The sequence below is a fragment of the Phyllostomus discolor genome, chromosome 6, assembly GCF_004126475.2.
Source record: "Phyllostomus discolor isolate MPI-MPIP mPhyDis1 chromosome 6, mPhyDis1.pri.v3, whole genome shotgun sequence".
In the NCBI taxonomy this organism is placed as follows: domain Eukaryota; kingdom Metazoa; phylum Chordata; class Mammalia; order Chiroptera; family Phyllostomidae; genus Phyllostomus; species Phyllostomus discolor.
The window spans coordinates 170,172,429-170,199,776 of record NC_040908.2 but is presented as its reverse complement, the minus strand read 5'-3'; the positions used below and the strand labels follow the sequence as shown (position 1 = coordinate 170,199,776).

The 27,348-nt window shown below is 69.1% G+C and overlaps 1 protein-coding gene across 1 annotated transcript in view; it reads left to right on the top strand.

The window, feature by feature from the left end:
- The window catches only part of KCNQ1 (potassium voltage-gated channel subfamily Q member 1), a 212,620-nt gene that overhangs the window by 31,085 nt on the left and 154,187 nt on the right, over positions 1–27,348 (top strand). Inside the window, exons 3-10 of the mRNA XM_028516267.2 lie at positions 16,583–16,709; positions 17,171–17,249; positions 17,567–17,663; positions 18,156–18,296; positions 24,110–24,220; positions 24,643–24,738; positions 25,299–25,421; positions 26,146–26,290. Of these exons, the coding sequence (XP_028372068.1) occupies positions 16,583–16,709; positions 17,171–17,249; positions 17,567–17,663; positions 18,156–18,296; positions 24,110–24,220; positions 24,643–24,738; positions 25,299–25,421; positions 26,146–26,290 (919 nt within the window). The remainder of the gene's footprint in view (positions 1–16,582; positions 16,710–17,170; positions 17,250–17,566; positions 17,664–18,155; positions 18,297–24,109; positions 24,221–24,642; positions 24,739–25,298; positions 25,422–26,145; positions 26,291–27,348) is intronic.

Here is a 27,348-nt window from a genome sequence, read left to right as displayed (position 1 = left end):
CGGCCACCACCGTGGTGACCGGCCTTCCCGCCCGCCGGGCGCCCCCCTTCCCAGCACAGAGGGACCCCCTCCAGGTCTCTGGGCCCCCGCTTCTCAGCTGCAAAATGAGGACTCCGCGGCCCCCTCAACAGGCCCCGCGCTGGTCCCCATCTCTGAGGAGCAAGGTCCGGCTCCGTGCTCGGCCCCACCCCAGCTCCTGCTCAGCGGGCCCCTGCAGACCCGGGGGCTCCCACACCCTCGCATGCCAGGAGGGGGCCCCGTGCTGAGCTCGGGGCCGCAGTGGCCACACCCCTGCCGTGTTCTGCTCCGGCTGGAAGGAGTGAGACGGAGCTCCAGGCTCTTCCACCCCGGGTCCGGGCGCCCATGGTGGCCCTGGTTTTTCCTCAGGAAACCCCCCCCCCCCAGGGTCTTATTTTCTCTGTGGCCTCTTGCTGGGAGGGCTCTCCTGGCCTTCCCCTCGGCTCTGTGCACTCCTTCGAGTCTGAGGGGGACCGCTCCCACCCGGCTGCCCCGGCGACGCCTTCCTGTGTGCCTCGTGGCACCCCCTGCGGCCACCTTGGGGCCCCAGGGTGTTCTGGGGAGACCCCCTTCCCTGGCACACGGGAGCCACCCCCCCAGGGGGCCTCTGACGTCCTGCCTTGGTGCACACACTGCCCCCCACCCCTGGTCAGGGTCCCCCACCCCTGCCCCCCACCCCTGCTCAGCCAGCAAACATGCATAAAGCACAGACTCTGGGCCGGGGCCCGAGCACCAACGGGAGTGGGCTCTGGGGAGCAGAGACGGGCTTCCTGGCTGCACCCAGGCCCCGCGCCCGGGAGCTGGAAGCCGTGGCACGCTGCGTGTACGTGCACACGTGTGTTCCACTAGGCCGCAGCCGGGCTGGCCCTCCACGTGGCAGCCAGCTTCCACGTGCAAACCGGAGCCTGGCCGTTTGGGCAGAAACCCCAAAAGCTGAGGAGCTGTGAGCCCTGGCAGCCCGCCTGCCGCTGCCTGTCGAGGAGGGGAGGGGGGGGGACACGCGGGGACTTGGGGGCTCCGCCTGTGGGGCTCCAGGAGCCTCCTGCTCCGAGGCCCGAGGCCCCGCCCGGTGCCGATCCGAGGAAAACAGGGTGGAGGGACGCCGGCCTCCGGGACCAGGAGGGGCGGGAGGGATGGATGTGTGTGTCTGGTGGGGCCGTGCGTCCCACGCTGGGTGGGAGGGGGGACGCAGGCAGCCCCCACAGCCCCGAGTGGGCTGGGTCAGCCCAAGGTCCCTGCGAGTGCCTGTGAACAGAGCTGGAGCGGCTGCCGGGGTGACTCTGCCGCCCTGCAGACCCCCTGCCGCCTTGTGAGACCCCCCCTGCCCCGTGCCGGGTGACTCTGTGGACACAGCCTGAGCCACCTCCAGGGCCCCCACAGCGGGGCCGCTGGTCCCACGCCCCCGCTCACTGCACTGGGCCCCCAGGCCCCGACATGGAGGGCAGTCTGCCCCGCCGTTCCGTGCTGTGGCCGCCCCGGTGTCCGCACCGTCTGTGCTTGTCATGTGTGTTTGTCACGTGTGCATGTCTCGGTTTCTGCCACCTCGGCCTCTCAGCCCGGTCTCCCTTCTGGGCCTCGGGGGACCAGTGCCCCGGTCCCCACCGGGGAAAAAGGTCACTTTTCTGGCCGCCGAGGGTGTCCGAGCGGGAGAAGGCCGTGGGCCCGAGGCTCACGAGGACCTCTGCGGGGTCCCAGGCGGGGGGCTGGGACGCGCCCCAGCAAGGACGGAGCTGACGCCCCACTGGGGCCCCCCGACCAGTGTGTGTGTGCCGGGGGTGGGGGGCGGGGTGCAGGGCTCGGGCTGGCTGCGTTCCTGGCCCGGGGGCAGCTGCTCGGGAGGGGACAGCTGCCATTCCTCTGTGCGGGGTCTGCGCCGGGCGGGGAGCGGGCCGTGACAACGGGAATCCTCGGCTGTAACCGGAACCTTCCCGGGGCCACCGGGCCCCGGGGGTGGGGGGCCGCGGGGCCGCGCCGCTGCAACAAAGACGCCCTCTGTGCAGCCCCCGCCGGCCCCGCGTTATCGCCGCCAGAACTGTCCTATCGATCAAGCCCGTGCGGAGCGAGAACCGGGGGGCGGGGGGGGGCAGGAGCGAGAGGGGGCTGTGGAAAATGTCTCAAACTTTCCCCAAAAACATGCAACCCGATCCTGTGTGACCGGCGCGTCCGGTGGACGGTCCTGGCCGGCAGGCAGCGTCCTCGGGGCCCGTGGGGGGACCGCCAGCCCCACCTGGCACCGCAGAGGGGACCTGGCCCGCGGCGCATGTCCGCCTGGTCCCTGCCCGGGAAGCGGGGTGCCCATCCTCCCGCTCCTCCGCCCTGCAGGTGCTCCCGGGGCCTTCAGGGTTTCAGCTGGGCCTCCCGGAGAAAGGGAGGGAGTGGCCCTCAGTTTGTGCTTGGTGTTGGGTCTGTGCGTCCTGGGGAGATGTCACGATGGCCAGTGGGGGTCCCAGGGCCCCGAGACCAGCCGGGGCATGGCTGCCAGCACCCAGGATGGGAGGCCAGGCCCACTGGCTCCCACGGCACTGCCTGTTCCCAAGCCGCGCAGCCGCACGGTATAAGGTGAGGGCCCAGGGCGCCCTGCTGCCCCGTCCCTGCCAGGCAGGGGCTCTGTCTGGGCCCGCAGGCGCCTGTGTGGCTTCCAGGTCTCGCCCCGACGACACGGCCAGGTGTCGGGGTGGTCTCCTCCTCCACCTCTCCCCCGGCACACCCCCCTCTTTTTGCCCCCGTTTTCAGACATTGTGATGGTTCAGCTCCAGGTCAGTAACCAGAGATGGAGCCGCCGGGTTGGGGTGCGGGCACGGTGGGGGGGTACATGGCTCAGCCCCCCACCTCAGCCTGCAGGGAGCTTCTCATCCGGCCCGCCAGCGGGGGTCTCGTCGCGCCCGGACCACCATTCCCTCCAGACAAAGCCCCTTCCCGTGCTCGGCCACCTCCACTCCTGGGGGGAATGAAGCGGCCCCCCCGGCCTCCTGCCCGTTCCGAGCTGCTGGTCTCTTCTCCGGCCGTGGAAGCGCCGTGTCCCGCACACACGGGCGCGTGTCCCACAGACATTTCCCCCGGCGGGCGTGTGGCTCTCCTCCCCCCTCCTTCACCGGCGGCTTTTAAAGCCGCCATTTCAATGGGGCCAAGTTTATTGCTGTTTCCTTGTTTACGCATTTCGTGCTCGTTATGTCAGGTTTCGGAAACCTTTCCGCACGTGCGACCACAGAGGTTTCCTCCCGAGTGTCCTTCCGGGAGTCCCCGCTGCGGCGTTCCCGGGGAGACCCGGCCACCGCCGTGCTTTGCCGTGTATCCTGCGCACTCGGGGGCCCAGATTCTTGAGGGGAAAGTAGGGATGCACGTTACACCTGAGCAGTGCCTGAAACACCCGTATCTGTCCGGGGGTTTGGGAATTACCCGTCACATAAAATTTCTTGCACCATAACATGTTCAAAAACTAAGTGCTAAAAGTCCTCGTACAAAAACACACAAGTATCTAAATATAAATAAGTAATCGAATTTAAAAATTAAAAGAGGTTTTTTTTCCTGAACGCTTGGGCCAAAAGCGTGGGTGCCCCTTTGACACGGCCACACAGGGTGAACGTTCGCCGTGCCGATGCTCTCTGAGGTCTGCGGGCTTTTTGGTGTGCGTGTCCAGCGGCCCCAGTGCCGCGTGTTGGGAAGTGTGTCCTTTGCCTGCTGTCCCACCCCGACTCCTCCCCGAGTGCTCGGTTCTTCAGGCACACGTGGGCCTGCTTTCCGCCCCTTACCCACACCCGTGGGCCCATCCATCCATCTCTCTGCTGACATCACGCTGCCCTGGTCGCTGCAGCTCTGAGAATTCTCGAACTGAGTCGCCCGGCGCCGTTCTCCTCCGCGTTGCCGTGGCGCGTCCGGATCTGCAGCGTCGGTGCGTCGGCCGTAGAAGCTGCGGGCCCGTCCTCACGCAGGAGGCCGGCGGCGTCTGCTGGGCATCGCTCTGGACCCCAGGATTGGGTAGGGGGGGACTCCCCGCTCAGCCACACCCACGCTCTGACCCATGGGCGCTGCACCCCTGTTCACGGGACCTGAGACTCCTGCCGGGGACGTTCTGCGGTTCTCAGTGTGACGATCTTGCACCGCGTTTGTGCTGGGATGGCGTGTTCCCGCTTGGACGCCGTGGCCCGAGGTAGTTCTCGGTTAACTTTGATTCTTGGCCCTTCCGTGCTGGACTTAGGACCGTGATCACTTCGAGGGGCTTCTCTCGTCCCCGGAATCTCTTCAACCCCCTCTGAAGAGCCAGCAGTGTTTCCAGTAGGTGGACGCGGTGTTTTCCCGGTGACGGTCACATCTGCGGACACCGGCAGGGTCACCTCTTCGTGCCCGATCCGGCGCCTGCTATTACTTACTCATTCATTCATTCTGTCAGAGGAAATGATCAATACCATTGGGTTCCTTTAGGGCGCACTGAGACCTGTGTTTACGGCCCGGCCTCTGGCCCATCTTCGGGAGCCAGAGAGCTGTAGGTGTGCACGGGCGGTCGGAGGGACCGTCCCTGACCGCCAGTCCGGCCGCCTGGACCCTCACCGATCGCCCGTCCGGTTGTCCAATCGGAGCGTCAGCCTCCAGCCACAACTGTGGCTCCACTTCTCCCCGCAGTCCCGGCGGCGTTCGCTCGCTCCGTGCACTTTGAAGCTCTTCTCTCCACTGTGGTGCAGCTTGGGGCTGCGGGGCCGTCTGGTCGACCGGCCCTTTCGTTGTTGCAGAGTGGCCTTTCTCGCACATGCCCCTCTGTGTCTCTCCGGCCTGTCTCTTTGCTCCGAGGTCGGCTTCACCGGGCGTTAGCGCGGGCGCCCGGCTCCGACTTCCTTAGTGTCGGCTGCGGTCTCGCTCCTTCTGTCACTTCTCGCCCATCTGTGTCTTTGTGGGCGGAGCGTGCTTCTGGGGGGTGGGGGGGACACAGCGAAGCCTGACCTCTCGGCCCCGTGGGAGCCCTCCGCCTGGAAGGGCACGCGGAGCCCGTGGGCGTGCACGCACCCGTCTGGTGTCCCGGCCCGTGCGGGCGTCCGGAACTCTGTGCGTGTTGCCCTCGTCTCGGGCAGGTTTTCTGCCCAGTGGGCGCTCGCTCTCTCTCTCTCTCTGGCTGCCTGGGTGTTGTGCAAGGCGAGTGCTCTCGTCCTGTGACTGTCACCCCTTTCAGTGTCTCCCGGGTCCTCCGTGTCTCCTCGCTCAGTGTCACCACCAGCCCGCCCACCCACAGGGGCTGCCCACGGACACTGGGCTTTTCCCATCTTCCCCTTCTGTGAGCCTCGGACCCCCGCGCCCCAGGTTGCCTGGGAAACTGAGTGACGTGGGGGCAGGCCGTACCTGCCACAGGGGGGGCTCATGGTAGCCTCGCCAAGCAGGTGACCAGGTCTCCAAGTGACAGTGACGGACTGAATCCTGCAGATGTTTTGGGGTGCGGGGGGCGTTCCTGGCGGGGGTGGGGGCCACACCTACCGAGACCCTGAGCAGGCATGTGCCTGGCACATGTGGGAAGAGTCGGAGAGAACCCCAGTGTCGGGAGAGCTGGGCCCCGAGGGAGGCCAGTGACCACCACGGCAGGTCCTATTCTGGCCCGGGGGGCTGTGTCCCTGCACTCCAGCACCCAGCATGGGGCCAGGGGCTGGGGGTCTGTGACCAGCAGCCCCACCAGCCCCACCTTCCCCGCGCGGCCCCCCTCTGTCTGACCCCCGCCGGCTCGCCCCTCCACACCCGTCTGGCGGGGGCTCGGCCGTCATTTCTCAGGGCCCCTGTCCCTCTCCCCCGGCTGACCCCCCGGCAGCAGGGCCCCACCAGGGACGGGACCCCTGTGGTCACAGGGCTGGGTGGTCTCTGCAGGGGAGGGGCCCGTGGTGCATGGTTGGGTTTTCTCCACGTGGGTGCCCTCTCTGTCACCCCACTGGCCCCCTCCCCCCAGATCACGGGGCGGGGGCGTTAGAGGCGGGGGCCGGGCGGAGGGCGGAAGCAGCCAACACACTTGAGAGGCCCCAGAAGGGTCAGAACTCTGCAAACTCCCTGCTCAGCAGCTCCGAGGGGGGGGGGGGGGGGGGGGGGCAGGGGGGAGCTGGGGGCTGGGCACCCGTGGAGCCTGGGAAACACCTCCCAAGGTCAAGTACAGGGTGGGGACCCAGTCTGAGGGCTGCTGAAGTCAGCTCTCTCTGCACGGGGCCGGTCAAGGGCCGTCAGAAGGGGCCTCAGTGGGCCCCTTGGCCGTGTGGCGCCAGGCTCAGCCCGGGACTGGACTGCCCGCTGCAGCGTTGGGTCCCGGCCGGGAGGTCCGGCCCGGAGCTGGCCGTGGGCTCCTCCGGCACCTGTGTCCTGAGTAGCTCCTGTGTGCCCGCCGGTGTGACAGGGAGACAGACACACAGCACACTGGGGGGGGGGGCAGCATGCAGCCCTCGGTCCCCCGGGGAAGGCACACGGGGGAGGCCGTGGCCTGGGGGGGAGACAGACCTCCTGTGGGCAGCGGGCAGGGACCAGCGGGCCAGTCCCAGACAGCGGGGAGCTTCACCCCACCCCGGGGACCCGGGCCTGCGGTCAGCAGGGCTAGATGGGGGCAGGGTGGGGGCTGGTGTCCACACGGGGCCACGGGGCTGACTCCCGCCTGGGGCGGGGTTGAAGGGCTCCCCCAGACCGGGTCCCGGTGCAGTGTCTGTCCTGTTCCTGCGTCACCCGGTCTCTCCACCAGCGGGTTCACCTGCTCCCATGTGTCCCTTTGGTTGTATCCACCATCTCTCCGGTTTCTGGTTTGGGTTGGGGTTTGCGGAGGCCTCAGTTTCGATCACTGAAGTGTTTCCTCTTGAAAAATTTTTTAACTTGATTGTAGACAGAGTGTGGGGGGCGGGGAGAGAAAACCATGGGTTTGTCTTTGCCCTGGTTCAGGCCTCCGTCGGCGGGTTCTCGTGCGTCCACCCGGAGATCGGACCTGCAGCCTTGGCATGTGGGGGCGACACTCCAGCCCGCCCAGCCGCCCGGCCAGGGCCGAGAGCTGTCTGCTCCTCAGGTGTGCCGTCCCATGAGCCCCGGCGCGTGCTGGCGGCCGTGGGCGCCACCACGGTCAAGACCTGGTGCGCTGGTGGTGCCTCCCGAGCTCCGGCACCTGGGGACCACGGGCGTTTCCTGTCCCCGTCCCCCCGCCGTTCCCAGGACGTCGTCATGGTGGAAGGCACACCATGCGGAGGGGCCTGCGTCTGGCTGCCCTCGCTTAGCCGGACACGCGTGAGCCCCCTCGGTGCCGTGGCCTGCGTGCGGGGCGGCTGGCTGGCCGGGCTCGCCCCTCGGTCGTGTTCCTCTCCAGACGCGGGTTGGCGAGCCCCACCCTTGGCATTTCCGTGCAAATCTGAGCGTCCGCTTCTCACCTTCTGCCCGAAGACCCTGCTGGCGCTTGGAGGAGCATTGCGCTGTGGGGTTAGGTGACGTTCGGCACCTACACCACCGAACACAACGTGTCGATGCGTCCGGGCGCCTGTTTAGATGTTTCATTGTTTCGTTCCCCCTCCTCAGCCGTGGGCGGGCTTCGCTGCACTGCTCTCAGATGGAACTTGCGGTATTTGTTACTAAGTATTTCTTGTGTCTGACTCCTAACCCGCCACCCTTTTTCTCCATGCCGTTGTGGGTGGATTGTTGCGAGCGTGTGCCCTTGTGTCCGCTGCTTCGCTCCCGAGCTCTGGCGCCACTGCTTGCTTCTTGCGGGTTTTCTGTGGAGACGATCACGTTGTCCCAACCAGTCGGTTCTGCCATCTTCTTTTCGGTGCCTTTGGTTTTATTTCTTGTTCCTGCCGGGTGCTGCGCCCAGGCCCTCCGAGATAGCCCGCAGTGGCGAGGCGAGAGCAGCCATCCCCGTCTGCTCTCTGATCTCTGCGTGATGCGTGGGGTTGGCGGTGGGCTCGTGCGGGCACCCCTCCTCGCCCGGGAAGGCCCCCCTCGGCCGGGCCTGCGGGCATGGTGCGCAGTGGGGGGCTGCTGGGCTCCGTCCGTCTTTCTCCCTCCGGTGGACCCATCGGTGCCTGTTCTTCCTTAGTTTGTTAGCAAGGCGAACTACTCCGGTTGCTTTTCAAAAAGGAAACCAACTGGGACTTCTTAACCTGAAGCCTGTCTGGTCCCGATGCATTTTTTTTGAGAAACACGTGGCTGGATTTGGTGGGCTGACACCCTGTGGACCGACGCTTTGCCACAGGGCACGCTTGGGGGGCTCGTTTGCTTGGAGCGGTGCCGCGGTCTTCACCGTCCAGCGGGGTGGCCTCCCAGAACGCGCTGGGAGCCCCAGCTTCCCACTTTGGGGGCGCCCGTGGACAAGGGCTGCATGCCTCCCTGCATGTCTGTCCGACAGACGAGGCGACACCTCCCGGGCCTGGAGCTTCTCTGTGGGGAGCTTTTCGTTGGAGGTTCCGGGTCTTGCCTGCACCCAGGGCCACGCGGGCTCTCCGTTTCCTCGTGAGGAACTTCTGAGGCCTGTGTCTTCGTACTAGTTCCTCAGGAGCAGAGCCCCAGCTGGTCTTGTGACGAGGGTCTGGGAGCCGTAGGGACTGGGCGGGGGGTGCAGCATCGCATGCAGTGTTTGAGTGCAGGGGACCCCTGCCCCCCCGGATGCCCTGAGAGGGGACATGGGCTGGTGGCCTTCGGGCCTCTGTCCCCTAAGCTGCTGGCCGTCCAGCTGGGCAGCACCCCCGCACAGCACTCTGGCACCAGGACACGGTTGGTGGTGAGGGTGGGGGGATGTGGGGGGGTCAGACTTGGGCCATCCCCTTGCAGCTGCGCCCCTGGGGAGGCAGCCCCTTCTCAGGCATGGAAGCCGGTGGTCGTCCCCTGAGCCCCCAGCCAGCCAGAAACTCCGAAAACTCTAGCCTTAGAGGGGCCCGAGCCCTCGGAAGCCGGCCACGCGTGGGCTCCTCAAACAGCAGAGTCCACACACAGCGTCCCCTCAGTCCCTCCATGCGGTCCTGGAAGAAAAGCCACCCGCCCCGAAAACCTCCAGCTGTGAGGGCGGGAGCGAGCGGACACGGAGGACCAGGCGGTGCACACACCGCACACACCATGCACACACATGCATGTGGTCAGCCCTGTCACGCAGGCCCTCCTCTCCTCGGCCCCCGGCCCCGGTCGCCGGGGTCTCGGGTGTCCTTGGCCCGCACCTCAGGAAACGCCGTGAAACCCGCGGCTGGGTGGGCACCTCGACCAGATCCTTAGAGAGGCCTTTCATCCCGGAGTCTCCCTCAGTTGGTAAAAACTCCTCGTTCTGGGTAAATTCTTAAATAAGACATTTTTAGAAGGCCGGGCTCTCTGCGGATAAAAATACCGCCGCCCCCTCCGCCCTCCTCGCCGGGCCGCCGGGGCGGCTCCGATCACAGGGTGGGACTTCTTTGGGGTTAACAGCCCTCAGCCGTGGGGTGCCCGCGCTGAAAATAAACCCCGCTTGGCTGGCCTGTGGACGGAAATAGCCGGGCCGGGGAAGACGGGGTTTGCTTTAAACACGTGCGGCGCCGGTGCCGGGCGTCTGCAGCAGGCGCGGCGGTCTCGGGGCCTCCCGCTCGCCCACCGCAAACTGCAGGCCGGCCGACCCCGGCCCCCCTCCCCCCGGACCCCCCTGCTGGTGGGGCTGGATCTTGGGGGAAAGCAGCCCAGTGTCTCTGGGGTCACCCCAAACTCTTGCCTGCCTTCTAACAGGAGGGGTGCGCCCGCAGGCGGCTGCCCATCTGTGCCCCCGCCCCCTCGAGTGGGGGCTTCTGTCTCCTGAGAGTCTGCCGGGGCTCCGGGGGGGTGGGGGGCCGCCTGCAGGGCTGGGACCCTGAAGCCCCAGTGACATCCGGGAGCTGAGCTCAGGCCTGGGTGGGGCTGGGGGTGGGGGCAGGGCAGCAGGGCCCCCCAGGGCCCCTCCAGTCTTCCCGGGCCCCCTCAGCTCAGCCCCACCGCGGGGTGGAGCATCCTGGTGAGCCCCAGGGTGGGCGCTGCGCTGGGGTCCGAGGTGGGAGAGGCCGACCCTGCCTGGGGAGACCACTGGGGAGGTAGGAGGGAGGGATCCCCTGGGTGGGGCTGGGCCCTGCAGCCAGGGTGGGAGAGAGGCAGGCTGTGGGGACACTGCCCAGGCCTTGGGGAGAGGGGGGTGTGTGGGGTTGGGGTGCACACTAGGGGCTCGGGGATCAGGCCAAGGGGGCTTCAGTGCTGTGGTGGCACGGGGGTCCCGAGACAGGTCAGGGCAGGGCTCTCCTCTAGACCCCCCCTCAGCCCCATTGTGCTTGAGACCCCGCCCCCTTCCTCCAGGGGGTCCCTTCTCGGGGGGGCCGTTTACCACCCGTGGGCCCCCGTGGGCAGCAGGGTCACCCCTTCCCACTGCTCCCAGCACCCGATGCAGGCAGCCGGGGGCCCCGAGGAGCAGGGGGCGGACTCCGTCACAACTGCCCTGCACGGCCAGGGCCTCGGGTGGGGTCAAGGCCGGGGGCTGCAGGGCCAGGGGGCGGCGGCTGAGCACAGGGCTCCCTCAGATGAAGAGGTGGACGTGGAGAGGCGAGTGGGGTCCGCTCCCCTGGGGTCCTCACCCACAGGACCGGGCCCTGCCCCCGCCTCGCCCGCCTCCCCCTGCCCGCCTCCCCCTGCCCCTGCCCCTCCCCCTCCCCCTCCAGGGGTGCGCTGGGGGGCTGCTGCTCGGCGGGGCGGGCGGTGGGTGTGTGTGGAGGCCCAGCTGTGCCCAGCACATGTCTCCGGGAGGCCTGGGGCCCGCACTGTGGGCGCGCGGCCGGCAGCAGCTGGCCCCAGGCGGGACCCCGAACAAAGGGCGCTTTGAGTGGCCTCCACGGCTGCTTCGAGCCGCCCGGCCAGCTGACCCTCCGGGAACGCCGGGCCCAGCCCCCTCTGGGCCTTACCGGGTCCCGTGCGGAGGGGAACAGCTGGCCCCGGCCGGAGCCTGCGTCCGGGCTTTGCACTGTGGGCACCAAGGGGACACCTCCTGGCCCGGGGCAGGTGGCCCACAGGTCAAGGCTGTGGGAGGGGCCGACCCCTCACCCTGGCCCTCCCGCCCCTGGTGCTGATGGGGGGCCTGGCGTCCACCTCTGTGCCCCTCCAGGCCTCCACACCCCCTCCCCCACCTTGCCTAGGGGCCCTTTGAGGGGTTGGGGGCTCCTGCAAAGGCCCCCTGAGTCAGCCACACCTGCGATCCACAGGGCCGCCACGCAGGCCACCGTGACTTCTGTCCCCGCTCCCTGCTCCCCTCTCCCCCTCCCCCCGGTCAGCCCCATCCTCACGCCCGGCGCCCCCTCTGTCCCACCGGCCTCAGTGCTGCGGGCCAGGGACTCAGGGCCCCCTCCGGCCGAGCTGTCGGGGGTCCCGGTGAGTGTCTGCCGGACGGCAAGACGGTCGTGGAGAGTGGAGTCTCCGGGGCGGCTGATGGAGTCTCAGGGGCCTCTGGGGACCCCGTGGCACCTGCGGCCCCTGTCCCCATCACCCCCAGCCCGACCCTCTGCTCCGGCTCCCCCGTCCCCACCGTGTGGCACTCTGTGGTCACCGCCTGAGTGTGGGTGGTTCCCTTCGGCTGAGCCCTCAGTGTCCCTGAAGGTGGGAGCCAGGCCTGAAGGTGGCTGTGAAGGGGGTCTCTGGCCTCAGGTGGCCAGGAAGGGATTCGGGGCGGTTTGCTGCCCCAAGGGGCTGGCCCGGACGGTCCTGTGCAGAGACCTGCCCCGGGGTGGGGTGGGGGCAGGCCCCATGGACACAGGCCAGCACTGTGGGGAAGCACCCACTTGCACCTCTCAGCCGCTGTGAACGTGGGGGCGCAAATGTCTCTGAGACCCGCTCTCCCTCCTCCTGCGTGTGCCCAGGGCAGGACTGCCGGGTCACTGGGCCGTCCTGGGTCAGCGTTCCAGGACCTGAGGCGTCCTGTCCCCGCTGCGGTGTCCTGTCCCCGCCGCGGCCCACTCCCGGCAGCCGCCGCACCCAGGCCCACTGGCCCCCTGTCTGGCCAGCACTGGTTTTTGTGGGGGTTTCCATCCTGGTGGGGGTGAGGCGGCATCTGGCTGCGGCTGTGACGTCGAACACGTCTTCATGCGTGTGCTGACCCTTCATATGTTAGAGGAAATGCCTGTTCAGGTTTTCGCCCATTTTCTCACGGGGTATGTGTGTGTGTGTGTGTGTGTGTGTGTGACTTTGTCTTCAACAGCAATCCTGAATCATACAAGTGCCACTGTTGAGGGCTTCCCCAACGCCCGCCCCTGCTGTCGGCGGGGGGGGGGGCTACCGGCGGGCGGCTGGGACCCCGCATACCCCATCTCTGCCGGCCTCTGGAAGGCCGTGAGTGCTCGGGGCTGGACCCCAGACCACTCGGAGGCCCCCGTCCGTGAGGCCAGCTGTGGCCAGGAGGCAGTGGCTGGGTGGGGCAGCCCTTTGTGTTGAACTTGACGCCAGCACAGCTTTCCCCTCACGTCTGTGGGGTCGAGTTCCAGGCCGTGTCCGTCCCTGACCCGGGGCACACCCAGGGTTCCCTGAGAGGGGCCCCCAGACTGGCTCCCTTGTCAGCAGGAGAGCCCAGGAGGTCCCTGGGCACCACAGGTGTGGTGGGTGGGGTTCCCCAGGGGGCGTGGGGGTGCCTGGGCTGGACCAAGAGGGCAGAGGGACCTGGTGGGGGTGGGTCTGGAGGGGAGCAGTGGGGTGCACGGAGGCCTTGGGCCCTGGGGAGCCCCCTGGGCTGGGCTGCAGGGCCGGCCCTACATCCCATGAGTCCTCCTTGGTGGCTTGCTTGGGGGCCTGCCCCTGCCAGGGGGTCACCCTTTGGTGGCCGGACCCCTGAGGCTGCAGGTGGGCCTCCCGAAACCCAGAGCTGGGAGGGGGAGACCCTGCCTTCCCACAAGCCTGCCTTGGGCTGGGGGTGTTGTCCCCCAAATGAAGGGTGGCACCGTGAGATGGCCCGGCGTGGGGTCAGCCCTCTTGCAGGCCCTGTCCCTGCCCTGGTCGAGGCCCCTGCTGAGTGCCCAGGCCGGGGTGTCCGAGGCCCCTCCTGCAAGCCCGTCCAGCCCTTCTGGCACCCAGGCCACGGACGGTTGGCTTCCAGAGGCCAGGATATCTGCCCCTGGGGTCCCATCGAGGGCGCCCGGGTTTCAGGCCCAGCCGCGGCCTTAGCCCCGGGTGCCATCCTGCTGGGCACTAGAGGCGGGTGGCAGTCACTTTGTCTCTGAGCAAGCCGAGCCCCCAGCCCCCACCCGCCACGTCGGCAGGCCCCGCGCCTGGGGCTGGGGAGCCGGGCTGCTGGCCTGCCTGCTCTGCATTCCAGACTCAAACAGGATTTGGGGATTAGCGTTGTTTAAAATTATTCCTACACCTCACCCTCCAGAGGGGATCCTGCCTTGCAGCGGGCCAGCCCGCAGGGCAGGGGCGGCTGCGCTCCGGCCGGGCCCCCCGGAGCCAGAGGCCAGGCTCACCGGCTGGGGGGCTGGGGGCCGGGGGGCCGGGGGAGCACATGCAGCCTCAGCAGGAATGTCAGCAGAAATGCCGGATGTTTGTTTGCTTGAAGGCGCTGCACTGAGACGCTTACAGCACTTGGGATCTGCCGCTTCGGCCGCGGCGGAGGGAAGCATGCGGTGATTATTTAAAAATGCAATAAAATGAGGAAAAAGCCTCTAAGGAAAGGGTGGACCCGCCTGACGTCGTGGGGGCCACTCTCCGTTCCTGTCCTGGGAAACTCGTGAGCAAGCACGATGAGGTCCCTGCTGACGGCAGCCCCCGGTCAAGGCCGCTGCCCCCGGAGCCGGCGGGGGCGGGGGTGGGGGGGACCGGCGCCTCTCGCCCCCTGAGGCCGGAGCCCCTGCCTGCGTGTCTGCCGGCGTGTCCCCCCTGCCCCCAACCACACACGCCCCCCAGCACCCACCCCCAGCCCCCCAATGGACGTGATGTTACAAACCAAGAAACTCGCAACAGAAAAGCAGTCGACGCTCCCACACGGCCCCCCACTGTTCGCTGAGCTCGCCCCAACACCCACGGGGCGGGGAGCGGGGCGGCTACGTATGATTTCGTCCTGATCAGTGACACGCGAGAGCTGGCCGGCAGCACCCACCACCCCGGTGGTCAGCTCCCGGGCGGGGAGGGCCCCCCCGCGGTCACCCAGCGGGGCACAGGCCCTGCCGGGGCCAGTGGGGCAGGGAGCCAGCGGTCAGGGGCCCGGGCCGGCCCCTTCACCCTCAGCACAACACCCTCGGGTCCGTCCAGAGAGCCCGTGTCAGGGTCCCCCTCCTCTTTAGGGCCGGGCGATGTTCCACGGTGCGGATGGGCCGCATTTTGTTGTGGCCGTTTGGGGTCCCCGGAGGCGCCCTCCACGTTTGAGATGGTTTTTCTGTGTCTGAGGCCCACGGCCCCTGGGAGGGTTCTTCGCCTCGAATCTGCTGTCCCCCCCGGGGAGTCCCTTGCACAGCTCAGCAGCGGCCCCGTGCTGGCCGCCCCCCCACCCGTGGGTGTCGTGGCTGACCTCCCGGTCCTCTCTCCCGGTGACCCCAATCCTTCACCCCCTCGGCTGATTTATAAGCGTGCTTTTTGACACTAGTGTAAACCGAATTGTCTTTGCGGCTTCCTTTTGAGATTGCCCATTGTTCGCCGGAACAATGCCGCTGACACAGAGATGTGACGGATTTGTAAACCGTCTGTGTAGACTCAGCATCCGACTTCGCCGGGTCCGTTTGCTGGGTCCGACCGACCGTCCCCCATGGCGCGGGGAGGGCGGCGGTCCATCCCTGTGTGGGGTGGCGTCACCTGCAGGCCGAGGCCGAGAGGGCTCTACTCGTGCCTTCCGTTGGGTGCCCTTCCCTCCCCCCTGCCCCGCGGCTCCAGCTGCACCGTCCGGGGCTGTGCTGAGCGGGCACGGCACCCATCCGTCTTCGGCCACTGACCTGGTGTTCAATGTATTTTTTGTTTCATATGTGATTTTTTATCCAAAGAGGCAGCTGCCTTCCATGCTTCTCTGGCCGAGTGTCTCTTGTCATGAAAGGGTGTCGACTCTCAGCGCCGTCTCTGAGTCGGGGGACCGTGTGCTTCCCCCTTCACTCCGTTGCCGTGACGTGAGGGGGCGTGGCCGGCGCGGACGTGCTGAACTGTCCTTGCATTCCAAGAGCAAGTCCTGCGTGGCCATCCACGTGGCCACCGCGGCTGATCTGTTCAGTGTGCCACAGGGTCCTGCTCGCCGGCGTCTCGCGGAGGGTCTCGGCGCTGGCGTCCTCACAGCTCACGCTGCCTGCGTTTCCTTTCCTCGCCGCGCGGCTCCGTCTGGCTTTGGGGCCGGGGACGTGCGGGGCTCAGAGGAGGAGTCCAGAAGGGCTCTCTCTCCCCGCTTGAATCTCCGGGAGAAGTTCGAGGAGGAGTAGTAGTGCCACCTCTTTAATGTTCGGTGGAGTTCGCCAGCAGGGCCCTCGGCTCCAGGGCTTCCCTTTGTTTTGGAGGGTTTTGTTGCTGTTTTGTTCTTAATTTTAAAAATGTGTTTTAGAGGGAGGGGGAGGGAGGGGGAGAAACATCCATGCAAGAGGGAAGTCTCAACGGGTTGCCTCGTGCAGGCGCCCTGACCGGGTGGGACCCCCGTGCAGCCCGGGCGCGCGCCCTGGCCGGGAATCACACTGGCGGCTTTTCGCTCTGAAGGGGGACGGTCCGCCGGCCGAGCCACGCCCAGGCAGGGCTGCTGGGGGCGATGGTGGGGGTTTGATTCAGGTCTTCCCTTCCTCCGCGACTCAGTCCCACAGGCTTTGCGTGTCCAGACACTGGCCCGTGGCGTGGAGGTTGCACTATCTGTAGGTGGACGATGGCACCGTCCTCCCGAGGTTGATGTCCACACCAGCCGTCTCGTCCGTTCGTTCGTCTGCCCATCTCTCCCTCCCTCCGGCCGGCCAGGGTGCACCCACCCACCGTAACCCAAGCCTGAGCCTTGGCCTCCTGTCTTCCCCGTCCGTCCCTCCCAGCCCCTGACCACAGACGGATGTGTGGGACAGCCCTTCTGGGCCCAGGCGGGGTCTTCCAAGTGGCACGGTCCCAGCCGACCTCGTGCCCGCCCTCCTCTCAGGACAGGGCCAGGGACGCCCCCTGCACCCCCCGCTCCCCTCCCTGCTGGGGCCCGGCTCCCTGGCCCCTGCCCGCTCTGGCCTCCAACCCTGTTCCCTGGATGCTGTGGCCCGGTGACCTGGTGGCTGTGTGAGGTGGCAGAGTGACAGTCCCATGAGGGTGGAAGCTCTCTGACCCCAAGCTGGGGATGCAGGGCTCCCCTGGGGCTCTGTGGAGAGCACAGGCTCTGGGCCATCCTGCTCCCCGGGCCAGGCGAGGGCACCGGACGAGAGCCGCCCCTGGGCCCTGGTGCGGGGGTCCCCTTGGGCCCGGGAGGCCCTGGTCTGAAGGGCTGGGAGCCTCACTGGGTGTCCACGGGCAGTGAACTGGGCTAGGGCCTGGCTGGGTGGACCGTGTTAGAAGCCTGTCCTCCCCACCTTGCCCGCTCGGACACAGGCCGCTGGTGCGGGGTGTCTCTCTGTCAGGCTCCCATGTGGGGGGCTGTGCATGGGTGTGACGGGCTGTAGAGCCCAGCCACAGGACGCACGCGCTCACGGCCCTCCCCATCCCCCAGGAGATCGTCCTGGTGGTGTTCTTCGGCTCGGAGTACGTGGTCCGCCTCTGGTCTGCGGGCTGCCGGAGCAAGTACGTGGGCGTCTGGGGGCGGCTGCGCTTCGCCCGCAAGCCCATCTCCATCATCGGTGAGTCGCGTGGGCCCCCTTGGGGGGGGTACTTCACCCCAGGGTCTCCAGGCTGGGGGTGCGGGGGGGACCCCTGTCAGGGGCACCACTGGGACGTCGTCCCTGAGGACACACAGCCCAGGCCACTCCAGGACAGGGCCTGGAACGGGGAGGACCCCAAGGCCAGCAGGGGGCCCCTGGGTGCTCCAGCACGGGGCCAGCCTCAGCACCCTGCCCCCAGACGCTGCTCGCAGGATGGGGGTTTCGGTGGCGCCGGGCACAACGAGGGCGTCTGCCACCCCCCCGGCTGGCGGGGTGGGGGAGGGGACCGGGTGGCTCTGCAGGTGCCCGAGACGGGGCCAGGCCTGCCGTCCGAGGGCCCGGGTCCCTGTGTGAGGCTCCGCCCACCCCTCTGCCGAGCCCTCTCCCCTGAGCCAGCTGCCGGGCTGGTGACGGTGGCGACCTGCCCCCCCCCCCCCCAGACCTCATCGTGGTCGTGGCCTCCATGGTCGTGCTCTGCGTGGGCTCCAAAGGGCAGGTGTTCGCCACCTCGGCCATCAGGTACGCCCCGGCGGCAGGCCCCCCTCCGTCCCCGGCTGCGGGCGGGCCCGGGGGCCGCGTGCCGGGGGGGGGTGGCTCTGCACGAGTTCTCTCTGCCGCTGCCTGGACGCAGGCTGCGACCAGGCCGCCCGGGAGCCTCAGTCTGCTCATCTGCAAACTGGGCTGGCGGCGACCCGGCGGGGGGGGGGCAGGCAGAGCGTGGAGATGCTGGAGGGGAGGGGCCGAGGGCAGGGGGGCCGCTCGCCCTGAGGGCTGTGGGGGGGGGGGCGCGCCCCGTGGGGACACACCCCGTGGGGACACAGGCTTCTCCCCCGCAGGGGCATCCGCTTCCTCCAGATCCTGCGCATGCTGCACGTGGACCGGCAGGGCGGCACCTGGAGGCTCCTGGGCTCCGTGGTCTTCATCCACCGCCAGGTGGGGCCCCGGTGGGGGCGGGGCTGGGGAGGGCTGTGCGGTGGGGGGCCCCGGCCCCCGACCTGTCTGCCAGGCTGGCGACCAGCCCGCGTTCCTTTGAGCTAGGGGCCGGGGACCACTGGGCCAACGGAAGGACAGACACACAACGTGGGAAGACACCCAAGAGGCCCCACACCTCAGATAGGCCACCAAAGGGGAGGCGAGGTGGCCCACTCACCTCAGCGTGGTCCTGTGGGCAGGGCGTCCACCTGGGCAGTGGCCCGGGCTGGGGCCGGCCTGGCTCCTGTGGTGGGGAGGCCCCACGGCGGCCGTGCATGGGAGCTGTGGGACCCGGGTCACGGAGACGGACGTGTGCTGGCTGCGTGGGGGACGCGGCGTGGCCCGTGTGGAGCCATCCAGGAGCCGTGGGGCCTGGCCGCCCACATCCCTGTGGTGTGTCTCTGCCACTCCGTGCGCTGACCGGCCTGCCGCCCACCTGCCCCCCCCCCCCAGGAGCTGATCACCACCCTGTACATCGGCTTCCTGGGCCTCATCTTCTCCTCCTACTTCGTGTACCTGGCCGAGAAGGACGCCGTGAACGAGTCGGGCCACGTCGAGTTCGGCAGCTACGCCGACGCCCTCTGGTGGGGGGTGGTAAGTCGGGACCCTTGGGGGGCGCTGTCCTGTGGGGGGGCTGCGCAGCCGCCGTCCCCGGGGCCCGGGCAGAGGAGGGGCTGGGGCGTCGCCCTGTGAGCCTCTGGGCTCTGGCTTCTTGAGACGTTGTGCCTCGTCAGTGGGGACTCCGAGCCCCCACACCGGACACCCTGCTGGGCAGAGCTGGGCGTGAGAGGGCTGGCCGCACGCTTGCTGCGGGGAGGACGGGGATTGTGGCCACGGGGCACAGCGCTCTGGGGCGCACGGGCCCGGGAGGGTCTGGGACGGGCTGGGGCCATGGTGAGAGCCCAGCAGGTGCCCGTACAAGCTGCCGGCGGCAGGAGCGGCTGCGTGGGAGCCCTTCAGGCTGGGGGTGGGGGTGGCCGACGTCCAGGCCTGCTCGGGCCAGGGAGGGGAGCGGGTGGCCACCTGCACATAGGAGGTGGGCCGGGCCTGGGGGGCAGCAGCACAGGGAGCAAGGGGCCCCGGCCGGGCCGGCCGTGTCTCCCTCCCTCTCTCCGGGGGGAGGCCCACCCCCGCTCGTCCAGGTGGGGGACCGCCCTGTGGCCCTAGGCAGGCTTTTGCCGCTTCCGCGTCCCCACCCCGTGACGCCCGGCGTGCAGAGAGGGCTTCCGACCTCGGCCTCGTCAGGGCGTTTTCCGGGAGCTCCCGGTGCGCCAGGCCACGCAGCACGGGCACCGACGGGCTGGCCCGTCTCCCGGGCAGGGAGGGCCGGGTCCTGGCCCCTGTCCGCCGTCCTCCCTCCCTCCCTCCCTCCTGGGGCCCAGGTGGTGCAGCCCCGGTGGGTCTGGGAGGGAGGAGGGCTTGGTCCCCAGTAGGGAGCTTGCCTGTGGTGGACAGAGGGGACGGGCTGCCCGGAGCCGGGAGGACACCCAGGGGACCGGAGCACGAGGCTCAGCGGCTAAGTGGTGCCCAGCCTTGGAGCTGCACCCCCGCCCGCCGCCCCCAGCCACTCCTGGAGCCGCGGGCAGCGGCCCCCCCCCCCCCCGCCCCAGGCACAGCGGCGCGCCCACTCCCACACCCACACCTGTGCAAACATCCGCCCGCCAGCCAGGAAAACGGCCCCTTTGTGCCCGGCTTGGCACCGGTGCCCCGGCTCTGGCCGTCAGCTGCAGCTCCAGCCTCGGCCACCGCAGGCCCCGGCCCGGCCATTGTTCCCGCCGGGCCCCGGGCTGCCCTGGGCCCCCGACACCCGGGCCCCGGGGCAAACGGCTCCCATTCATAGCGGCCGCTGCCCCTGCAGCTGTCCGGGCGGCCCCCGCGGCTTGAGTTATGGGCTGTGTTCCTGGCGCGGCCCGGACAAACAGAGCTGCAGAAACCCAAGCCGGGCGGCCCGGCCGGGGCTTCCAGCCCGTGCGCGCCTGCGGCTGAGCCGCCGCCTCCTATCAGCTGCCTGTGTCCCGGCTTCGTATGCCCTCCGTGGGCAGGAGCGCCGCCCCTACCGAACCCTGAGATGCCAGGGGCTTCTACCCAGTGGACGGTGGTGCCGTCGGCAGGGCCATTTCTGGCCTGCCCACAGGGCCGCCCTGCCACCAGGCCGGCCTCTCCGAGACGTGGGGGACACGCCGGCAGCGGGGCGGCCAGTCGGTGGGGAGGGGCCGTCCAGTGCGCCTCCTCTAGAGCGCCGGGAGCTGCGTGTGCAGACACTTGTGTGCCCGGTGGGCTGTGGGAGCTCGGGGCGGCCCTCCGCCTCTCCACCACTCCACTGGGCCAGCCGGCGTCTGTCTCGTCAGTGAACGAAGGAGCTGATGTGCCTACAGGGCAGTGTCCCCGGGGACGGGGGGTACGATCGTCTCCAGGGGCTGCCACGCCCGAGTCCCACCGCACGTAACAGTGTGCATCCTGTCCCTGATCGGGGGGCCGGAAGTCCGAGGTCCAGGTGTCCCCGGGCCGCGCTCCCTGTGGAGGAAGGCTCCTGGGGAGGGGCGTTCCTCCCGGCATCTGGGGGCTCCGGGCATCCCTGGGCTTGTGGCCACATCTCCTGCCTCTTCTGGGGACACTTGCTTTCCAGTTAGGGCCGCCCCAGCTGGTCTGAACTCGAGAGCTTCCCCTCGACCCCCTCGACCCCCTCGACCCCCTCGACCCAGGCCCTACTTCCACGTGAGCTCCTGTTCTGAGGGTTCAGGTGGACCCGCATTTTCAGGGGTGGGGACCCCACTCGGCAGCTCAGGGCGGCAGGTGCCCTGCGTGGAGCTCCCCTCCCCTCCCCTCCCCTCCCCTCCCCTCGGCGTGCACTCGGCAGCGAAGGTGCCGGCCCGGTGGCCGGGCGTCTCCTCCTGTCCCCCCATTCCAGTGGGGTCACCCGCCTCGGGTGTGAGGCCGCCCCGCCCCCCGACATGTGGCGCCCCACGCCCGGCCGCCGGGCGTTTGGGGAGGATCTCGGGCTTTTTCCTTCGCCGCTGGAACAAAACGCGTCTGTTTGCGCTGCGGCCGGAGAGGAGGGAGAGGCGGCCTTCCCACACACAGGCCCCTCACTGTCCCGCGCCCGGGGGTCTCTGCGGCCCGAGGCGGCAGCAGCGGGCTCTGTTTACCCCCGAGTCTAAATTTAGAACGTGGAGCGAAAACGCTGGCAGCCTGTCCCCACGCCTCGGCCACCGTCTCGAATAGTCGGACTCCTGTTCCCCCTTCCTCCGCCGGTGGCTCCGGAAGGCTCCGGCCGCTTGGGCTGCACGGCATCATGGGAGGGTGGGGTCAGGGGGCTCCGGGGGCCGGGTGGCACCTGGGCAAGGACAGGGCCTCCCAGCCGGTCATGTGCAAGATGACTGTCAGGACCTCCTCTGGTGCTGGGGAAACTGAGGAGGCCCCGTGGGTCCGGGGTGGCAGCCCCGGCCCACCCCACCGTGCTCAGACCCCACCCGATCTGGGGCTCTTCCTCTGCCTGGGCCCCGGCACAGCCTGGACGGACGAGGCGGCTGAGAGCTGAGCAGCCCCCAGGCAGTCCTGCACCTGCAGGCCAGTGAGCTGTGGGAGCCTCGCTGGAGCGCTCCCCGAGGAAGGACATTCAGAGCTGGGTTTTGCAGGATGAGTAGGAGTCTGTGGGGCAGGTCTGTCTGCTGCCCAGGAGCTGACGCCTGGGAGCATTCCTCGCTGGGACTTGGTGGGCCCTGTGACGGTGGTCCCTGTGACAGTGGTCACAGGGATGATTTCCTTGGGGGTGGGGTTTGGTTCTCGTCGGCCTCAGCCCGACAGGGAGAAAGGTGCTCGGTGCAGGGAGCGGCATGGGGACGTGGTGGCCAGGGCCCCGGGGCCGGAGCTGGACGGGAGCGAGAACGTGAGGTCTGGACACCCCCCATTGTGGTGCCATGATGGGGGCCCAAGGCTCAGGCCCCTTCTCACAGTCTGGGTGTCCTGTCTCAGCCCTGCCACACTGGTGCAGGGACACGGGACCTGGGCAGCCCCAGGCCGGGCCAGCCTCCAAGGCCTCTGGCACAGCGGTGGCCCCTGTCCCCAGCCTCTGATTCCTCCTCCATAAAGACTTGTCAGATGGAGGTGCCACCCTGGGAACCCCCTAAGTGTCCTGGTTGGCAGTGTCCTGCCTCCTGCCATCGGCCACCCTCCCCTCTGGAAGGAGGACTGGGACATCTCCAGATGCGTCCAGCCTGTGGTGGCGGCCGCAGACTGACTGCTTGCTCGGTGGTGTCGCCGGGACTGGGCCCCCTCAGGGGGCGGCCTGCGGGGTGCTGCAGCAGGACAGGGGGAGTCGGGTGGTACCAGCCCCCGCTCCTCAGGGCAGAGCGGGAGGGGCGGGGGCCTGGAAGCTTCTCCCCATCCTGGCTTCCGATGTGGGCAGTGGAGGCCTAGAGGCCACTGGGAACATGAGGCCGGCTCCGGGCCCCGTGACGAGCCGGCTGTGTTGGTGGGGCCGCAGGGGAGCCGCCTGGCGCCCAGGCGAGGGCCGCAGTGACCCAGCCATGTCTCCCACATTTGGGGGCCCCTCGGCTGTGCAGATCTGCACCCTAGATCCCCCTCGTCCGGGGCAAGTTCCGCGCAGGGAGGCTATAAAACGGCCTGTTCCGGGGCTGCCTGGGGCCTCGAACTCGGGAAAACAAACATCGTCGTGGGGCTGGGCCGTCTCCTCAGAGCTGAAGGGACGTCGTCACCTTGATGAAGAGGGTCTGAGGGAGGGGCCCGGGCCGTCCTGGCTCTGGGCATGTGCTCTCCAGGTGGGGGACGCCTGGCCAGGGCACCCGGACTGTGCTGGCCAGCTGGCGGGCAGCGGCAGGGCCCAGGCCCGGGCGTTTTCAACGTCTTCATACCTGCTCGCTCAAAGAGCAGTAGGTGTTTGCTCACGTGAGCGGTGCGTGTTTGCACGCGTGAAACAAGCTCGCGGAAGAGGAGCCCGCTCCCCAGCGCCCCGCCCCGGCCACCCCGGGTCGGTCTGCACGCCGCGTGCCGGGCCGCCTGAGAGGCAGCTGCGGCCCAGACGCCGCATGTGGGGTGCAGGCCCTCGGAGAGGACACCCTGGTGACAACGGGGCTCTCGGCTGCCCGGGGCCCCCTTATCTGCCCGTCGGCTGCCAGCCCCACCGTGGCCCCAGGGTGGCCTGGTGCGCCCTGCGGGTCCCCGGGCCGAGCACCCGGCGTGTGCATGCGTGCCGGGGGTGGGCGTGAGGTGTCGGCCTGAGTGAGCCTGGGAGCGTCACGCCCGACCTGGCACCAGCCCCTGTGGTCTTGCCATGCCATGTGTGTGCACGCATGCTCACGCACACACATGTGCCGTGTTGCTTCGCACGTCTCCCATGTGTGTGTGCTGTCCCTGGTGTGGAAGGCGGGTTTGCGAGTGTGTGCCCAGGGTGGGTCTGTACCCAGGGCGGGTCTGTGCAGGAGCGGCTCGGTGCCCACGCAGGCCTCACCCTCGTGTCTCCCACACCCTGTGCTGTCCTTCTGCCCGTGGCCCAGTGTCCTCCCCGGCTCCTGCTTCCCTCCGGCCTCTCGCCTCGCTCCAGGGGCTCCATTCTGTCACCTGTGCCACATGGGGGTCTCACCTTCAGAGGGACAGAGGCTGCTCGGCGGGGGGGCCTCCTGGGCTCCCCCTCCATGTCCCTATTCCCCACAGCAGACGCATGGGGCAGGGGCATAAAGTGGGGGGACTCCCCGCGGCCCTGGCGTGCAGGTGTGACGGCCCATATCACCAGGCCAGTGGTGACGCGGACCGTCCACAGGCCCCTCGCCGGGCTCAGAGCTGGCTCCTGCGAGACCCGGACTCCGGGGGCAGCTGTGGGCCAGGGGTGCGGGGACCGGGCAGCTGGCCCGCAGGGTGGGCTCCGGAGTCCCTGCAGGCTGTCCCCTCAGGAGGAGGCCTCAGATGGCAGCCAGAGGCGGCCCCTCCCCACTGTCACCCCCGAGCCCCGTGCGGATGGCTCCCCGGCCGAGCAGGAGGGCTGAGCTGTGTCTGCTCCCCTTGGGAAAGACAAGGACACGGGGAACATGTGTGGCGGTGGCAGGAAGTGGCGTGTCGTCCCCGTCCAGCACTTGTCGAGAGCAAGCCGGCCTCCCCGCGGGGCGGCAGCTGCCTCCAGTGTGGGGCCGGCGGGCGGCCAGGCCCGGTCCTCCCCAGGGGTGGCCCTGGTGGTGTGTGGGCGCTGAGCCCCCGTGCCCGCCCCCCCCCCCCACCGGGGAGCTGGCTGCCGTGGCGGTGTGCAGTTCGGGAGACCCCACCCGCCCACCCACCATGTCTCCCTGGGGCCCTGGTGGCCGCGCCGTCTCGTGGAGGGCCCGCTCAGCCTCCATGTGCAGGGTGGCAGCGAGTCCAGCCAGACAAAGGCCCACGCTGACCCCGCCCCTTCCCGCCAGGTCACGGTCACCACCATCGGCTACGGGGACAAGGTGCCCCAGACGTGGGTCGGGAAGACCATCGCCTCCTGCTTCTCCGTCTTCGCCATCTCCTTCTTCGCGCTGCCGGCGGTAGGTGTGGGGGGGTGGCGCCTGCTGGCCCCAGCCGCCTCTGGGTCACCGGGCGTGTGTGGCACACGTGTGGTGTGTGTATGTGCGTGTGTCACAGACGAGTGGCCCGAGTGTGCACTGTGTACGCTCACACGTTGGACGTGTGTGTGTGCTGTGCGTGTTCTCGGGGTGCAGAGCGTGGCACGGTCCATGCTTGTGCGTGTGCAGTGCCTGCACCTGGGTTCCGGGTGTGTGCGCACAGTGTGGGGCGTACACACGTGCACACACCTGTAGGTGGGGGGGCTCCCTACCTGAGTCCCTGGTCCCTCCCGTCCCACCAGCCGTCCCGGCTGCCACAGGGTCCTCCGCAGGTGGGGGACCTCCCGCCTCGGGCAGGGGAGGCCGCCCCTGAGCGCCCACTCTCGCCCCCCCCCCCCCCCCAGGGCATCCTCGGCTCCGGCTTCGCGCTCAAGGTCCAGCAGAAGCAGCGGCAGAAGCACTTCAACCGGCAGATCCCCGCGGCGGCCTCGCTCATCCAGGTGATGCTGCCCGCCCGGTGGCCTGGCCGTCACGTTCACCTGTGTCCACGGGGCCCGCCCCACGAGTGTCCGTCCTGGGCATGGGGAGCTGCTCCCAGCCCTGGCCCTTCCCACGTGGATCCTCCAGAACGTGGACACCCTTGCCTCCGGGGCCTCCTGCTCCAGGAAGTGCCGGCCAGGCCGGCCGGGCGGATTGAGTCCCACTCTCGGACGCCCGTGCTCAGGAAGGCTGGGGTTGGGCGTGGGCTAGGGCGCGGGAACATGCCCGCCGCCACGGGAGGCCTGGACTGGCCGCCTGCGGAGGGAGCGTGGGGTGAACGTGGCCAGGAGGGCTTGGGGGGCCGGCCTGTCTCATTTGCGGCGGGGCACACGTGGGCGGCCTGGGACACGGACGTGGAGGTGTGTGGGCGTGTGGGCATGCACGTGACCCAGGGCCTCAGGAGGGCCAGGCCCGTGGCCCTTCCGTGACGCCGGTGGGCATGAGGGTTTGGGCTGCAGCCTCCGCACAAGGCCCCGCTGGGCGGCTCCGTGGGTGACGGCCTCCCCCCCTCCGGTTCCAGACGGCCTGGCGGTGCTACGCCGCCGAGAACCCCGACTCCTCCACCTGGAAGATCTACGTGCGGAAGGCGCCCCGGAGCCACACCCTGCTCTCCCCCAGCCCCAAGCCCAAGAAGTCTGCCATGGTAACAGCCCCCCTGCCCAGGACGGGGGCCCCTCGTTAGCGGGCAGGGAGGCTGCGGGGTCAGCTCCTGGCCGGGGTTTGACCCTGGGGTTTCAGGGTGTCAGCACGGTCCTGGGCCCGGGGGGTGCATACCCCCGTGCTGGACCTGGTGGCCTCCAGACTTGGGGCCGGGCAGCCCAGAGGAGGTGCCCCAGCGGAGGTGCCCCAGGAGCGGGACGGGCTGCATGGAAGACCTGGCACTGGGCTCCGTGTGGGGCATGGCCTGGCGTCCTGGCCTGGGGTCGGGGGTCTGGAGGTCGCAGCTGGGAGGGTTCGGGCAGCTTGGACGCGAGTCCTGTGGTCTGGCTGCAGTGGCCAATGGAGGGTGGGGTGGGCGCTGGCCCGCACCCTCACAGAAGGACCCCCCAACTCCACCGGGGCCCTTCGCCCGGGCTGTTCCCTCAGCCAGAACCGCCCCCCAGATTCACACGTGGTCTCGCCCCTCCCCTCCTGTGGGTCCCCCCTCATGTGCTCCAACCTCCGGGGCACAGCCCTGGTCACCACTGCCCTGGTCTGGGCTTCCTGTCCCCCTGCCCTGCCCTGCCCTGCCATAAGCTCGCCGTGGGGACCCACGGGCAGCCTACCCTCTGGGTGGGAGGCGGGCCCCTGAGGTGCCCTGGGGTGGCAGGGGGCTAGGTGCAGGACGCACCTGGCTGACAATTGTCTTTTTTTGTTTGTTCCACAAGGTGAAGAAGAAGAAGCTCAAAGTGGACAAGGACAACGGGCTGAGCCCGGGCGAGAAGACGCTCACGGTGCCGTACATCACGTGCGACCCCGCGTGCGAGGAGCGGAGGACGGACCCCTTCCCCATGGACAGCTACGACAGTGCCGGTGAGGGCCTCTGAGTGACGTGCGGGCTGGGCGGGGCGGGGCGGGGCGGGGCCGGGCTCCCGCCCTTCCCCAGACCACCCACCCGCCCTCGCCGGGTGGGCGTCGGGGGTTCCACGGCCTGGGCTGGGCTCCCCAGGGTCTGCCCATCGAGTCCTCCCCCTTCTTTGCCCATGGGTCAGAGACTCGTCCCTCTGGGAGGCCTGGCTGCACCTGGAGGGACCCCCTCCTGTTCTGACTCGGCCCCCCGCCGCTGGGCTCCAGGCCCCGCCTCAGCTGTGCTGGGCGGCCGGTGCCCCGAGTGTGGCCCACTGGCTGCAGCCCCAGTTCCAGGTGGAGTGGGCACTGCTCACCCTCCTGGCACTTCCCGGCCGCCCCTCCCCTTGTGGGCCTCCCCTGGCGCCCAGCGGCACGTCCTGGCTGTGACTGGCCGCGGTGAGGACAGAGGCTTTGCCCCGGTCTCGGCAGAGCGTGGCCACCTCCGTCCTCCGCAGTCCCGGGCAGCCGACTCCCGCCGTGTCCTCTGTGTCTGGCGACCATGCCCTGGCAGCAGGCAGGATGCGTGCCGGGAGGGGCCCCGGGGGCTGTCGTGGGCACCCTCCCCGGGAGTCGGGGGTTGGGGGGCGGGACAGGCCCCCCGGGCCGCGTCACATGCGGTCTGGAGGTGGCTGTGGCCTGGCCACGTTGCTGGTGAGCCCTGGGCCGTGCCCCCCGCCCACCGCCTCGGCGGGCACAAAGGACAATTGTGCCGGCGGGTGCCCAGTGCCCCCGCAGCTCCGGGGCCGGGGCAGGACCATTGTCTTAATGCAAATGGGGGCTTTCTGCAGGTGCTGATGGGCAGGTTGGGCGTGGGGAGGGGCATCCCTGGCGCCTGCTGAGTGCCGGGCGCCCGTGGGACGTCCATTCAGCCCCCGGGTGTCACTGAGTCCTCAGCACCGCCCATGGAATGCTAATGAGGCTCGAGGGCCAAGAAGGTCTGGTGCCTTGTGGGGGCGCCCCACACGGAGTGGGGTCTCCTCCCCACCCACTCGGTAGGTCAGCCCAGCACAGAGCCGCCGAGT